At 40.1% G+C, this 13,886-nt stretch overlaps 1 protein-coding gene across 2 annotated transcripts; it reads right to left on the reverse strand.

Moving 5' to 3' along the window:
* Positions 1 to 382: 382 nt before the first annotated feature.
* KIFBP (kinesin family binding protein) lies at positions 383 to 13,299 on the reverse strand. Of its 2 annotated transcripts, XM_062611678.1 has the most exons (7): positions 12,913 to 13,299; positions 9,857 to 9,955; positions 6,486 to 6,565; positions 6,183 to 6,366; positions 4,953 to 5,037; positions 2,538 to 2,647; positions 383 to 1,825 (listed from the first exon to the last, which is right to left on the reverse strand). In XM_062611678.1, the coding sequence occupies exons 1-7, from the start codon at positions 13,261 to 13,263 to the stop codon at positions 947 to 949; spliced, it is 1,788 nt and encodes a 595-aa protein (XP_062467662.1). In that variant the 5' UTR covers positions 13,264 to 13,299; the 3' UTR covers positions 383 to 946. The 2 variants fall into 2 exon arrangements, with proteins under 2 accessions (XP_062467662.1, XP_062467663.1); XM_062611679.1 differs by lacking the exon at positions 9,857 to 9,955.
* Between the last annotated feature and the right edge of the window lie 587 nt (positions 13,300 to 13,886).

The following is a 13,886-nucleotide window of genomic DNA, read 5'->3' on the forward strand; positions in this document are numbered from 1 at the left end:
ATCTGCAGCACGTTCAGAGAGGTCCCTATTTCAGCTCCTGCTAAGACAGCATGTGGGCTCCCTGACCATAACAAGGTGTGAAGCCATCTTTGGCATCGCAGGCCTTTACGCTGTATTTATCAACTGTCTGGAACACTAGAGCACAGCACCTCTAAACTGAGAATTCTCTACAGTGTATTAAAAGCAGGGTATCTGCTCCCACCACAAGCAAGACAGTTTGCTGCTTTCTTGCTCTTGGTTCTGGCACTTTGATTTCTCATGTGTTTTTACCGAAGACACTCACGTGGAAACACTTTCACAACTATTTATTTTGGCCGAAGTTGCAATGTGTATAGTATCTTAGTACGATACAAGGCAACAGAATTCTAAGGACTCTGAAAAAAAAGTTTAGCCAAGTAGTCCATTTATTGAGCTTCTATCAACTAGATTTGGATTAACAGGGGAAAAAAGAAAACACTGAGCAACATACAAAAAAAAAAATACTGAAACAACTAAGTTCCCTTCTTATGGATAAAGTTTTCTGGGACAAATGTTAGAAGACATAAAACATATTCTAGTTGGAAGAACATGCCTCAGTTTTCTTAGAAAAATTTTTGCTGAAGAAACGTTCTCTTAAAAGAAAGAATCTTCAGAGAGAACTACACTTAGAAACCGAACCATATGCCGAAGGAAAAAAATAGAGGGAGAAAAGGTTTATATTGACATACAGGACAAACAATACAAAGCATTAGCTGAACATTCACTTTACATTTAAAGTTTATACCATTAGTGTGGGTGAGCTACTGAATGCGAGAGACCCAAGTTTTTCACAAAGTTATACTACTGCAGGCTCTAGCTGGACTGCCAAACTGTAGGCATCTTAGTTCTATCAGTACATAAGGTGTCTGACAGCACTAGTGTATACAGATATCATTTTAAAAGTGCACATTCCCTTCAACACAAGTATTTATATAAATGGACACAGCTTTGCTCTTAGTCTCTCCATTTTTGTTGGAAGAAGACCCACCATCTCCTTACTGAGTTCTAGTTCAGTTTCAATGGCACGGACAGCATCTGGGTACTTCTCACAATAGTCTACCAGAAATGTATAATATTCCAATGACGTCTGCATGTTTTCCAGTTGTTTTTTGCTATCCGAAGTAATAAGCTTACCATATAGTCGTGCAATATGAAATTTAGCCACCATAGCAGGACGAAGAACATCTTCCTTGAGCACTTCAGGAAACACCTTATCTGGGTTCCTCAAAGAATCTAAGAAGAGTTCGTAGTATTTGATTGCAAACTGAGCCAGAGAATTAATTTTTTTAATTGTGTGGGAGTCTAGCTCCTCTAGCCTGTTACCAATAGCCACCTTTAAATCCATCATCTTGTAATAGGTGTCAGCTAGTTCAAACTGAAGCTGCCTACTGATCAACAGATAGTACTGTGGATTCAATTCCGAGCATATAGGCTCCAGCATGTCTATTCTACGCTTGTGCATTTTGCAGCGCCTCTCATAGTCTTCTTCAAAGAAAGCAAGTACCTTAAACAAAGCACTGTGATCCTGAACAATTTCAATATGGTCAGTAACATAACCATCAACCTGAAAGAATTCTTTTGCTTCCTGAACATAGTTCTGACCAACTAGGAAGATTTCTCTGGCTTCTTGAAAATCTAAAGGATACACACTGCTCACTTTCTCTTCCATGGCTAAGACAGAGTCACATATATCACTCATCCCAAAAAGGACAGCTTTTTTCCTGCCTTTCTCTTTCTCATCCTCTTCTTTTTTCCTCTGGGCTTTAAGTTCCAATTGCCTGTCTGGATCCAGTTCTCCTATATTATCCTGAAATGACAAAGCATACTCATTAAAAATGCACATGGCTTACAAAGAGAGACGTACACTGAATCATATTATTTACGAGTTACCTTTGAAACATACATAAGACAGCAACAAGACAGAAGAGAAGATGCTCTGGCATATTGGACTTCCTATTCACAAAAATCATTTAAATTACAGTCTCTATTCTGTAAAAACCTAAGACTTAATTCAGTCTCCCTGCCCTGTGGGACAATATAGCCAAAACAATACCTCTAAAGCCCAAAGGCCTTACTTATGCAAAGCACTTCAGCACATGCCAAGTTTTAAACATTCACATGAACATTTAAATGAATTAAATGAATGCTTGAATGAGAACACCAGCATAAAAAACTGTTTCATATTAAGATGTTCTGACTAGCAGCTAAATAAGAAGTAATCTGCCAAATCAAGCTGCAAGAAAATGCAGCAGAGGAGGAAAATCTGCGAAGTTGCTGTATAAGCAGTACACTGATTACACTACAGAGCTGAGCTCCCATCCATGCTTATTTCCAACTGTTGCACTGAAGCCAAAGCATACTGTGAAACACTTGCTACAGTGCAAGCAGCCATTGTATCATTCATTGGGCAATTCTTTATCACTTAGTACCAACTATGAATTACTTACGGTTACAAACATCAAAATATACTTTGTTTGCTTTTAAACAATGACAATGCTTTTAAACAGATGTTTGGTTACCTCAAGTAATTTCTGAGCGCTTTGCAGGAGATTCAGGCAATACTTAATCCAGCACCTTGCAATTTCAGCTTTTCTCTGTCGAAGGTCCTGTTGGTCTTGATCCGTTTCATCTATTGAATGGACATAAACACATACAAGCTTTTAAGAGAACTCAAACACTCCAGCAAGCTCAAATGTTACAAGCAAAGAACATGTTACTTCTAGCTAATTAACTTTTCCTTATTGTTAGACAGAAACATGTTCTCCATGCCGGTTTATACAGTAATCTTGTAAACTGTCATTCTGGTAGAAACCATACAGATTAACATGCATGAATTTCGAGGAAAAAGAAAAACAAACAAACAAACAAACAAAAAATCATAATGTATGTTTCAGGCAACCTTTGATCTTGAAGATGTTTTACTAGAAAAGGTTTTCGTGTCTCTTTGTAACAAGAGCAAAGAATCAGGATAACCCATTTTCCATGATTCAGCTGCCTGACAGTTGTTTCTCAGGACATCTGGATTGCAATAGCCCCCAAACCTGCTACAAAAAAAGGGAATAAAAGCAAGGGAAACTGCTTTTGATTAACCTACCTGGTACTAGCATAAGATTTATTAGCTCTACAACTTGTGTATTTTTCTCCCCATGTTGTAAGTAGCAGCCCTGCTCATGTCTCAAGATAACATTTTCAGAAACCCAGTGGATTTCAGAGAAAACTCATTTCCCAGTCTCTAGGCAGAGGGCAGTGAGTTTGCTAACAATGAAGGGATGCTAACATTCCTTTTGTCAAATAAAAACCCAGCTTTAGACTTAGATCCATTGTGTTCATTATCTTTCAACAGAGCCAATCAAGTTGTTCTTATTGTGGAAAGAAGAACTGTTGCTAAATAACAAAAAGGCACCTTTACTAAATACCTCTGTGCTTGCTTATGTTCCAATTAACATGATAAAATAAACATATTTGAGAGTGGCTAATGCTGACTGTGCATTAGCCTTACTATAAGTTAGAACCTTCTACTTAATGATCTTCAAGTCCACAACCTAGCTCTCTGCACAGTGAAAAAGAAGGGAAAATAAGATGTTTGTTGAAACAAACACAAATATTGCTGCTCCTATTTGGTGCAGGAGGAAGTCAACATAGAATAAGTTAGTTGACTTGATGAAAAAAAAAAAAATCACACAAGAAATTTATAAAGGACAATTAAAAACAGGACTCTTATCTACCACTTCCCATCTTGCATTTGAATTTGAGACTATGTTTCTACACACCTACCAAAACATAACCTCATTTTTTGGCTTAAGTATCATATTAATGAGCTCTGACAACTGCACAGTCAGGTAGCTATGGAAGCCCATAAACACTGATTCAGACCTACCGGAATTTTTGTAATAGCCCTGCTTTCAAACACCATAACAGATCCACATAACCTGACTCAACAGCCTTCTTTTCACTGAAACTAAAAAGCTTTTGGAAATCATCCTCAAAGTACTTCAATAATAAGACAGGCAACTGAATAGAATTCTGTATTTTTGAGCTAAGAGAAATATTAAAAGCAATTAATGTACTGTCACTGAACTCCAATTAAAACAACTCAGGTGTGTCTATTCAGGTTATATTTTAACCTGAAATAACATCAGTGGATTAAAGAGTTTGTGTTGTAAACAGCTCAAGCCATTAGAAGTTAAATCTCACTTTGAACTAACTATGAATTAACACAGGAGCTTGCTAAATACTTGCTCACTCTCCGTGAGTTAAAGCTCTATTGATTTGAAGCTTTCAGTTGCCCAAGACACAGAATGTAAAAGGCTGTGCTGCAGATAAGCAAAGACTAAGCCCAGACAGATGAGTGATATCATCATGTAACCACAGGTCCTTAAAACTGTGGTTGGTTTTCTGCAGGTTTCTCTTATTGATCTTCACACTGAACCTCAAAGTTGTTCCTTTGCATCAATACACAAAACAACAAGAAGGGGAGCTACAACTCTAAAAGTAACCGTTAATGAAGCTGCAGCAACCAACAACAAAAGACAATACAAGTACCTTCTGGATTTGGGTTTTTTAAATGCTGAGTTTCCCTCCCTCTTTTAACACAATTCCCAAGAAACACCTGGCTTAGTTCATTGAATCATTGCCCTCTGATCACTGAGAGGCAAAGGAAAGCTGCATTTCAGCATATGTACAAGGACAAATGGATGAATGGCAACAATGCTACTACTGAAACAGATACTGGTTTAAAATTTCACTTTTACTCCGGTACGCTTTCTGAAACACCAGCATCTCATAGCCAGTCAGCAGTGCAGCAGCTCTTCAGAAACATTCCACTTTACTAAGTACTTAAAATACAAGTTTTGTACATATTGCTAGACTTCATCTTTAAACATAACTTATCATGACTTCACAATATTTTATTCAAAACTTTAATATGAACTTACTGTCTTCGGCAGATGGCACCTGTCCAGCTTGGCTAAAGACGACACTGGCTGCTGCTAAACAGTGTCGGGACTCCATAAAACATTGCTGAGAGAAACAAAAATGGCAGCATTTATCACTGGTATAAGCAGCCCAAGCACTGCTCTCAGCTCGGATAAACCCCTCTCCTCAGCTAGTAAAGATACATGAATACAAGTGAAATCATAGAACCAAGAGGCTCTGGAGTGCTCTCTTCCTGCACACTGGAAGAAAAGAGACAATTTTTCCACATCCACTACTGAATACAGTATTTTCTAACCAACCATTTTCTCTCTACCACAGCCACAATAGCAAGCCTTGCTTTCAATATTAGACAACATATTGTGAACACCTCACTGTTCTGATCTATGCTGCTGTCACTTCCTTGTGGTAAAGGAAGTGATGTCTTGTGGTAAAGATTGTATCATGGGCTGTTAGCTGGAAAGAGCCAGACACACAAGTCAACATTATGAGTCAGATTTAGATTCCTTTACTCATATTTGGCAGTGCATTGTTTATTGATTAGTGCTATCAATGCATCAAAAAGACATGGAAATTAGGAGTTACTACTGAAATCAGCATTAACTGGCTTAGGTATGGCAGAAGTCTTTTAAGCATCAGAAAAGAACATCTGAATAGTCCGGAATATAGAAACTCCCAAATAAAGCTGAAGTATTTCATAACACAGTAGATTATATAGGGGCAACACAGACTCAAGATAGAAGCAAACGGCTACCTTCTCACGTACTTTAATGTTCACATAGGCTCAAACAAGTATTAAGCATGTGTAACGCACAAAGGACAATAATTTATAGGATATATACAACATGAAATATTTTCACCCTCAGATGTTTTTGGTTTTATTATCTTTATTGTAAGAAAACAATATAAGAAACAATTTAAAAGTTATTATAACCTTAAAGTTTTACTTATAAACATCATGTTACATCACTGCTGATACGTCATTAACTATAGAACTTAAGCCTACACCCCTGTTCATTTTTCCCATTGCCATCACACCAACAAAGAAAGCCACTATGTCCTCGTCAGAAAAAAATGACATATGTTTCATGTCAGAAGACAATTTGTAGTTTGATAGACACACATTTTTAGTTCAACATGGAGGCCTGCCACAAACAGCTGTTTAAACAATTGTCTTATTTGATAGTTACATTTATCATATAATTACAGCAGAAAAACATTAGGTATATTACCTTAGAGAGATAGTACTGTGACAAAGTAGCAGCATTGAGTGCCCATTCTACTGGGTGGTAGCCACAATACTCAAGCTGTCGTTTAAGAGTGGTATGGCAATACTGAGCAGCCTTCTCAATCATCTCCAGGTGTTGGTAGACTTGTGCCAGATAATACAGAGTATGTGTATAGGCTTTTTCAAATCTAGGAAAACAACAGTCTGTTTAGATTTCATCTCCCCAGCCCCTCCCTCCCCCTCCTAAAATACACCCTCAAAAATTAAAAAAGTAACAATATTCTAGGTATGCTGCTACACAGCCCACCTTTTTGATCTTTCTTGGTCTGAAAATTTTTCTTCTTCTGCCATGAAATGTTCACTGGGATCCAGAGGAGGATTTCCATCCTGCAAGAATACATGATATATTATTTTACTTTGTACCATAGTGCTCCCTCTTCTGGATACAGATGATTTATATTTTTCAATCCCAAATTCAACAAAACTTCACATAACACATCTACACCTATCTCAATGTCACAACTCTCAAGCAATTCCACAAAACTCAGGAGATCCAGAGAATTAAAGCCACAATTCCACAGATAATTACAAAGTTTTCAGCTTTAGAAGACTTCTGCTTACATACATTAAAGCGATGCCAACTGTCAGCACCAGAAATACTCAACCTGGATTCTTCAGGGCTATAATTGTCTTTATTTTGCACAACATTATAATGTTTTTTAAACCATCAATGTAATACCAAGCATGCCCTCTAGTGTGAAATATTCGTTTGCCCAAGTGCACTAATCAGTAACAAGAAAACATCCTGCAGGAAGTACTGCAAAGAACATTGTGTGCAGACAGAGCTCAGCAGACCTGCTGCAAAGACTTACTGCTGTGAAATTACCCCCTTGATTCACAAGCTACTAAGTCTAATCAAATATATGAATGAGACAACAGGCAATGCCTTTGGAGAATGAAGCTGCTAAATGCCGATACAAGACATGACCTACATACAAGTTATTAATGATATGAACTACTTCATTCAGAAGTGTGCTTTCTTGTTTTTTAAACCGTGAGTTCTGTCAGAATCCTTATAGAGACAACTACGCAACTTTCAGCACTGCTCTGTTAAACCTTGCCTTAAAACAACCATCAATAAAGTTAGATTCAAAACTGGCAAATCCAAGAGATTAACATTGCTTATGGCAAAGTTCTACTAGTCTGTGCTAACCATGTTCCTTTGTAACCATAAATAACTTCACATGCCAATTCTAAAACATTTTAAATAAAGGCGTCTTTCTAAAAGTGGCTTTTTGCCACTAAACAGTGGCAAGTAGTATGTTTAACATACCTGCTAGCAACAGAGCCCAGTTTAGTATGCAACTTTCCTAGCACTTTCTTAACCTCTGTCCTGCTGACTGGCAGGGTACGCCACAAAACGGCCACACACTAGCTGTGTAGTACGAACAGTTTATTAAACAAGCACACTAACATTAATCAGGTATATATTTATACATAGTAAATAAGTACAATACAGCAAATTATAATATATAATATATATATATAAAAGCACAGAGGAAAATTAGCAATGCATCAAATCATTACTGCACAGAGAAGAAGTACATCACCAAATACCACTGAATCATCATCCAGGCCCCATGCTTTAAGCTGGGAAGCCCCACTGCAGACAATGCCAGGAGTCTCAGGTAACTGGTAAAATACCTACATGGTGTGTTCACGCATAGGTGAGGCTCTAGATTCAGCCACAAGAGGGTCCTGTTTTTTTACTCTTAGAAGAACAACTGGCTTTATGCCAGATCTCCAGTTGTTTATTAGCGGGGCCGTTGGGGGTTGTCCATGCTGTGAGCATTGGCCACACGCCCCAGTGCAGCAGAGTATGAACGCTGTAAAACAGCTGCACACCTCTGTTTACCTACCTCTTTCCAACAGTTCCGATGAACACAAACATATATACTCTACCAAATACACTGTGACAAAGAACATACTTTGTTAAGTCTCTCAGTCTTGAGAGGAGATCAAGTCTCAGCTAGGTTCCCATCAATTACAACCCCATTAATTTCTTAGCCCAAGAAAAAGTAAGGTAACAGATAAAAAACAATCCAGAGAAATACTCTTCATAAGATAACAGGGACTTGGGCAGAAGCAATGGTAGGGAATCTATTCACTTTATAGGGAAGAAAACATATTGTTATGTTTGTACTTCTCACTAAAAAATCATGAATGGATTTGTTTGCTTGTTTTTAAAGGAAATGTTTTACTCATCTTCAAAGATGACCAGATATGTCTGAAACAGATAGTGACAAATACATAAAAGTGTGTTTAACCTGCCAGAGAGGTGTAGATTTTTTTTACACGATCTTTTAATCTTTGGGGGTTTCTGTTTATAACTCACTAGTTTATGAGATGTGAATTTATAACCCTTTCTTTAGCTATGAAGGCCTACAACCTTACAAAAGCTTCCAAACCTTCTAACAAGGTCTGGAGTACATTCTGGCAAGCCTATAGCTATTCCTGCAAAGAAAGCAATTGAAATGACACTGTAAGCAAGACCCTTGCCTCCTTCTTGTATCTACATATTTATCCTCTAATATCAAAACTTAGGCCTTTAATTACCACTAGGAAGAGCTCTGCAAGTCTCCTTTATCAGCCCAAGCTCCTGCTCATAAAGTTTCACACCCTCGGGTTTCCAATATAGTGTGCTAAACAATCAAACAGCTTTGCTAATAGCAAAGTGTTGTTACAATGCTACAATAGTTTCTTGCCTTGGTTATGCTCTAAGTGCTTTAAGGGGGAAAAACCAACCCCAACCAATTTGTAAGTTAACTAGACACCTTCAGTAAACAACTAAATCCACAAGTTCAGGAAACACCTCCATCATCAACAGTTTACCTAAGATTCCCAGACAGGAAGGCTTCCTGATAGCCTAAAAACAGGGAACGTTAAGAACTGTAAATTCAAACTTTTCTAATTCGTGAATGATTAATGTTGACAGGGTTGTATAAATCCTAAAGATCCTGCACCACTACAAGGATCTCATGTCCTTTTTATGAACCAAGTTCATGTAAAACCTGAACTGTAAATTCATGAAACTATGGTCTTTCCAACATTTACAGCTGTCCTGAGACACAGCTCCTTTAAGGCTTCAAATGTATTTAGCTCACTCACAAACTGTCCCTGAGGCAAATGAGTGTAGGAACAGCTTTGCAAAAAGCTTAAAAATAGCACAAGAGAGTCTTTGTCAATCCACAATTCTAAAGGCTGTTTAATATGCATGAGAAGTTTAACTGTTTGTACGACTGTCCTCTTGGATATGGAGCTAAACTACTTGCTCCTGTGCAACACTGTGCACAGTCAGAGCAAAACAAGCAAATACATTCTATTTGGCTTCAACTTTGGATTATCAATACAATGAGCTTTCAAAAAGAACCATTAATTTTGAGCACAATTATTTACCTGAATAAGTCCATTTTGAAATGAGTAAGTGATCCTCTAGACTGCCTCTTTCTATGCCAGCAGTACAAATCAAATCAATTTTCAGAAGAATCATAGCAGCCAGTATAAAGCCCAGAAACTCAAGTTGCATCACATGATTCGTTTTGTTTTTTCAAAGATTACTAAAACTCTAAGTGGCACATGAAAGTAAACCTGCTAAAATATTAATAATAAACACAGTACCTCTTTCATGTATTGGTTATATAGGGCTTCTGCAGACTCCAGGTAAGTTTGCGCAGTTTTAATTTTATCCCTTTCAGACCACAGGATACCCAAGTTGTTCTAAAGGCAAAAGGAAAAACTTGTCAGTTATTTTCCCATTATGTTCCATTTACATTACACATTTTCTCCAAACAATTTATCAGTCCTCATGCTTATATATAGGTGTTCTAATACAATGGATTTCAAAAAGCAAAAATCATGACCATATCACAAGTTGCTCAAAAGTGAGGATTCTCACACAGCAGCAAATACAAAGTCACCTCACATCCTGCACCTTTTTTGTGTTTGCTATGTAAGGACTGGCTTGTTCAAACAAGACCTTTTTCCATGCATCTCATTCATGCAGCTTTTATATAAAAATGTCATTAAAAGACCCAAGGAACTAGAAACTTGTCATCATGATTCTGTAGAAAATTTAACAGAAAAAAGATATGCAAGGAACAAATGCTTGTGTATTTTCAACAATGAAATGACATGAAAAGAATCGTTAAAATGCAAAAACTATGGAATACTGCCTTCAAATTTAAATTACAGCAATGTTACTTAGTAACATTACTGTATTCGTGAACCTAGCTTTCACAAAAAGTACCTCTAATTTTATTAATAAGATGAAAGCATTAACAATCTTTGTCTAATGAGCTAATTTAATTCCTAGGCAGTGTTGTTGTAAAATGCAGCAGGGGTAAAAAGCCACAAAACTTCAAGAGTTAGAATATGTACTTGTGTGCCAGCCCTGTGCCCCTTTTAGTTTCGTTGCTTTTATTATTTTTATAAGAAAGCACCATATTGGCTGATGTTTATGAGCAGAAATACTTTGCCCACAGCCAAGCAGTGGACCAGACCAAATTTAATTAGGCAGAAACTGTGATGTAGAACCTTATGCGGAAGTTCGGAAGTTAGAAGTAGGGCTATAGAAACAGGCCCAGCAGGAAAAAGGAATACTTCTTTTTTGGAAAGAGAATTCAGTGCCTTGACAACATACTCTGTGTGTCCTAGAACAGGGCAAAGTACAGCAACTGTTGATAATTACTGATTTTATATTAGAAATTTTAATTAAACATTCAAGTCTTTAACAGTCCTTGGGAAAAAAGCTGAGGGCATACTGATTTACAATCACTGCTCTCAGCTACATGCCTGATGAAAGTGCCAGACCACAGCAGACCTGTTTACTGTTGAGTCACATCACATAACAAACTATCCTGCTGTTTCCTTGTCCTGGGTTCAGCAGTAGCAGTCATTTTTCTCCTTCTTAGTAGCTGGTGCAGTGCTGTGTTTCTGACTTTCAGCCTGGGAGCAGTGCTGATAACACCGATGTTTTTAGTTGCTGCTCAGTAATGTTTACTCTGACCAAAGACTTTCTGAGTCTCATGCTCTGCCAGGGAGGAGGGGAAGCCGGGAGGAAGCAGAGACAGGACACCTGACCCAAACTAGCCAAAGGGGTATTCCATACCACAGCACATCATGCCCACTATATGAACTGGGGGCAGTAACCAGGAAGGGCTAGATCACTGCTCGGGTCAGGCTGGGTATCGGTCGGCAGGTGGTGAGCAGTTGTATTCTCTTCCCTTCTTATTTCCCTTACCATTATTATTATTAGTGGCAGTAGCAGTGATTTGTGTTATACCTTAGTTACTGGACTGTTCTTATCTCAACCCATGGGAGTTACATTCTTTTGATTCTCCTCCCCATCCCTCCAGGAGCGGGGGGAGGAGGAGGGGGAGTGAATGAGCGACTGCTTGGTTTCTGTGTTGCCAGCTGGGCTTAAACCACAACATTCCTAAAGGCCCCAAAACAGGAAAATCCATGGAAACTTTTGTCCAACAGAGAGAAATGCTGCTTTCCATCACATCAGTTCAAAAGCACAGTGGATTTCTTGGCACTCAGCCACAAAAACAACAACTTCCTAGGAATACAGTGGGAAAAGGTTATCTGATTTTGACTGGCTGCTCAAGAAACCTCCAATCTTGTAACAAGTTATAGATTTGTAGCAGTGCAGCCAAACTGTCACATTCAAGGATGATGAGCAGATGTAACCTTGTGAATTCTACATAACTCAGTTCAAGTAACCTATGTAAGACAGGTAAAGTCACTGTTTAACTAGCGCCTTTCTACCTGAACACACAATCCCTTGACAGCTTTGCAGTGTTTGACAAAGAAGCACTACCAAGCCTTTTCTAATTAGAGCAGCTATTTTTCACAGAAACATCAAGTAACTGCTCTGTTTGAAGTCTAGATAAATATCTAACTATAGACCAACTGCCATAATGAAGCTGTTGAGCCTTCTGTGAATCTTCATCTGGCAAGATCCAATTTTGTTAACAGTATTACTTTCTTCAGAATGAACTGAGTATTACTTCTAGCCTTACAAAACTACATTCACTGGTCTGGAATATAACAGATTAAGAGTTAACAGGCAAGAATGAAAAGCAAACAAGTGACAACTTTTGAGAAAAATTTACCTCTTCAGATAAATGGCATAAATAGAAACATCTCTCACCTTTACTTGTACAACAAAAAGACAGCTAAGGAATCACAGAGCAAGTTCTGGCCGTAATGAGGTCTTCTACTAAGTGATTCTTGCTCAGTTTTTACAAATTCTGTCTCAGTCTAAGCTGAAGAGTACACTGCTTTGTCAACACCCAGTTTCTATTAACAGAAATATATCACTGTTACCCGCTCTGCACGCCCAGAAGCATCAGCAGCATATTTAAAACAATGGCATCCATCCACAGCTGCCACCTGTGAGTTTTTTCTTTGAGCAAGAAATAAACGCCAGGGCTGCCGGTGCTGAAAAACCCGTACCCTTCAAGCGACTGAAGTGCCACGAAGCCCCCTACCGTTTGCAGCCCACTGCATGGACCACACAGCTCGGCCCACAGCCAAGGCACCTGCCTCCGCCAGAGCCCACCGCCTAACGCCACCCAAACGCCCTCTTCCTGGACCCCTCGGACCCTCCGGCCGCAGGCTGCGAAGCCGCACCACAGACACCCCCTTCGGCCTTCGCAGCCCCAGCCCACCTGGGCCTGTATGTAGAGGGAGACGCAGTCTGGGGAGAGGCGGTGCGGCTCGAGGAGCTGCATGCAGCGCTGCAGGTGCTCCTCGCCAGCCGATAGCTCCTCGGTGTCGGTGTGGTTGACACCCAACTCGTACTCCAGCACAGCCCGCCGCACAGCCAGCAGCCGCGCCTCGTCGCCCTCTTCGGCGGCGCTCAGCAGCTGCTTGACCTCCTGAAGCAGCGCCCGGGCGCTATACTTGGAGCGGTAGGGGTCGGTCTCCGGGTCCTTGCGCGACTCCACGGTGGACAGGGTCCGGGCCGTGCGGAACTTCTCGCACACGCCGGCCCACCCGCAGCCCCCCGCCGCCGCCATCTTCCCTCTGCTAGCCGCCCTGCGTCACGCGCACCGCCACCTGACGCGCTGCCTTCCAATAAGCGCCGCGCTGCAGGGAAGCCCCGCCCCGCCTCCCGTCTCGTTGTCATGGCTGCCACAGCGCGGCCGGTCCCGCTGCCCCGTGTTCCTGCGTTTCCAACACTCGGGGCTCCCCACAGCCCTCCCTGCGCCGGAGCTGCGGACAAACGGCACCGAGCGCTCAACATCAGCAGATGGTGGCAGACATGCGTGAGCGCCACAACGGCCACCAATGCCTGGCACCCACGGAACACGCTAGAGGAAGGGCGGTGGAGCCCTTGATCCCACATTTGTCTGGATTTTTTTTTTCTCTTAGAATCAGATTTTTTAATGTAAGAGCTGTTAACCAGGCAAGCTGTGGTAACTGTCGGTGCTCAGAAGTGTTGCTCCCCACTGCGCCAAGTTTCCAGTAAAACACCCATTTCCCCGAGACACGCATGATGTTTAGTTTAGTGGCAGAAAAATGTCAGCTGGGCAAAAAGAAAAACCTGAACAAAAAAAAAGGCAAGGAAAAAAAAAGCAGCCAGTCATTTCAGCAAACATGATGTTTGGGGATACTCAAAGACAGCCTGCTTTACTACGGA

Source organism: Pezoporus occidentalis, unplaced genomic scaffold (assembly GCF_034315485.1).
Source record: "Pezoporus occidentalis ecotype Australia unplaced genomic scaffold, CSIRO_AGI_Poc_V1 ctg155, whole genome shotgun sequence".
NCBI classification, from domain to species: Eukaryota; Metazoa; Chordata; class Aves; order Psittaciformes; family Psittacidae; genus Pezoporus; species Pezoporus occidentalis.

Excerpts from the sequence above, each read along its gene's own strand:
- KIFBP (XM_062611678.1), bottom strand. The coding sequence starts at position 13,263 with ATGGCGGCGGCGGGGGGCTGCGGGTGGGCCGGCGTGTGCGAGAAGTTC. Across the intron at positions 9,956-12,912 it reads CCCTCTACATACAGGCCCAG|AACAACTTGGGTATCCTGTG; the intron begins GTGGGCTGGGGC and ends TTTTGCCTTTAG. Across the intron at positions 2,648-4,952 it reads GGTGCCATCTGCCGAAGACA|ATGAAACGGATCAAGACCAA; the intron begins GTAAGTTCATAT and ends TCCATTCAATAG.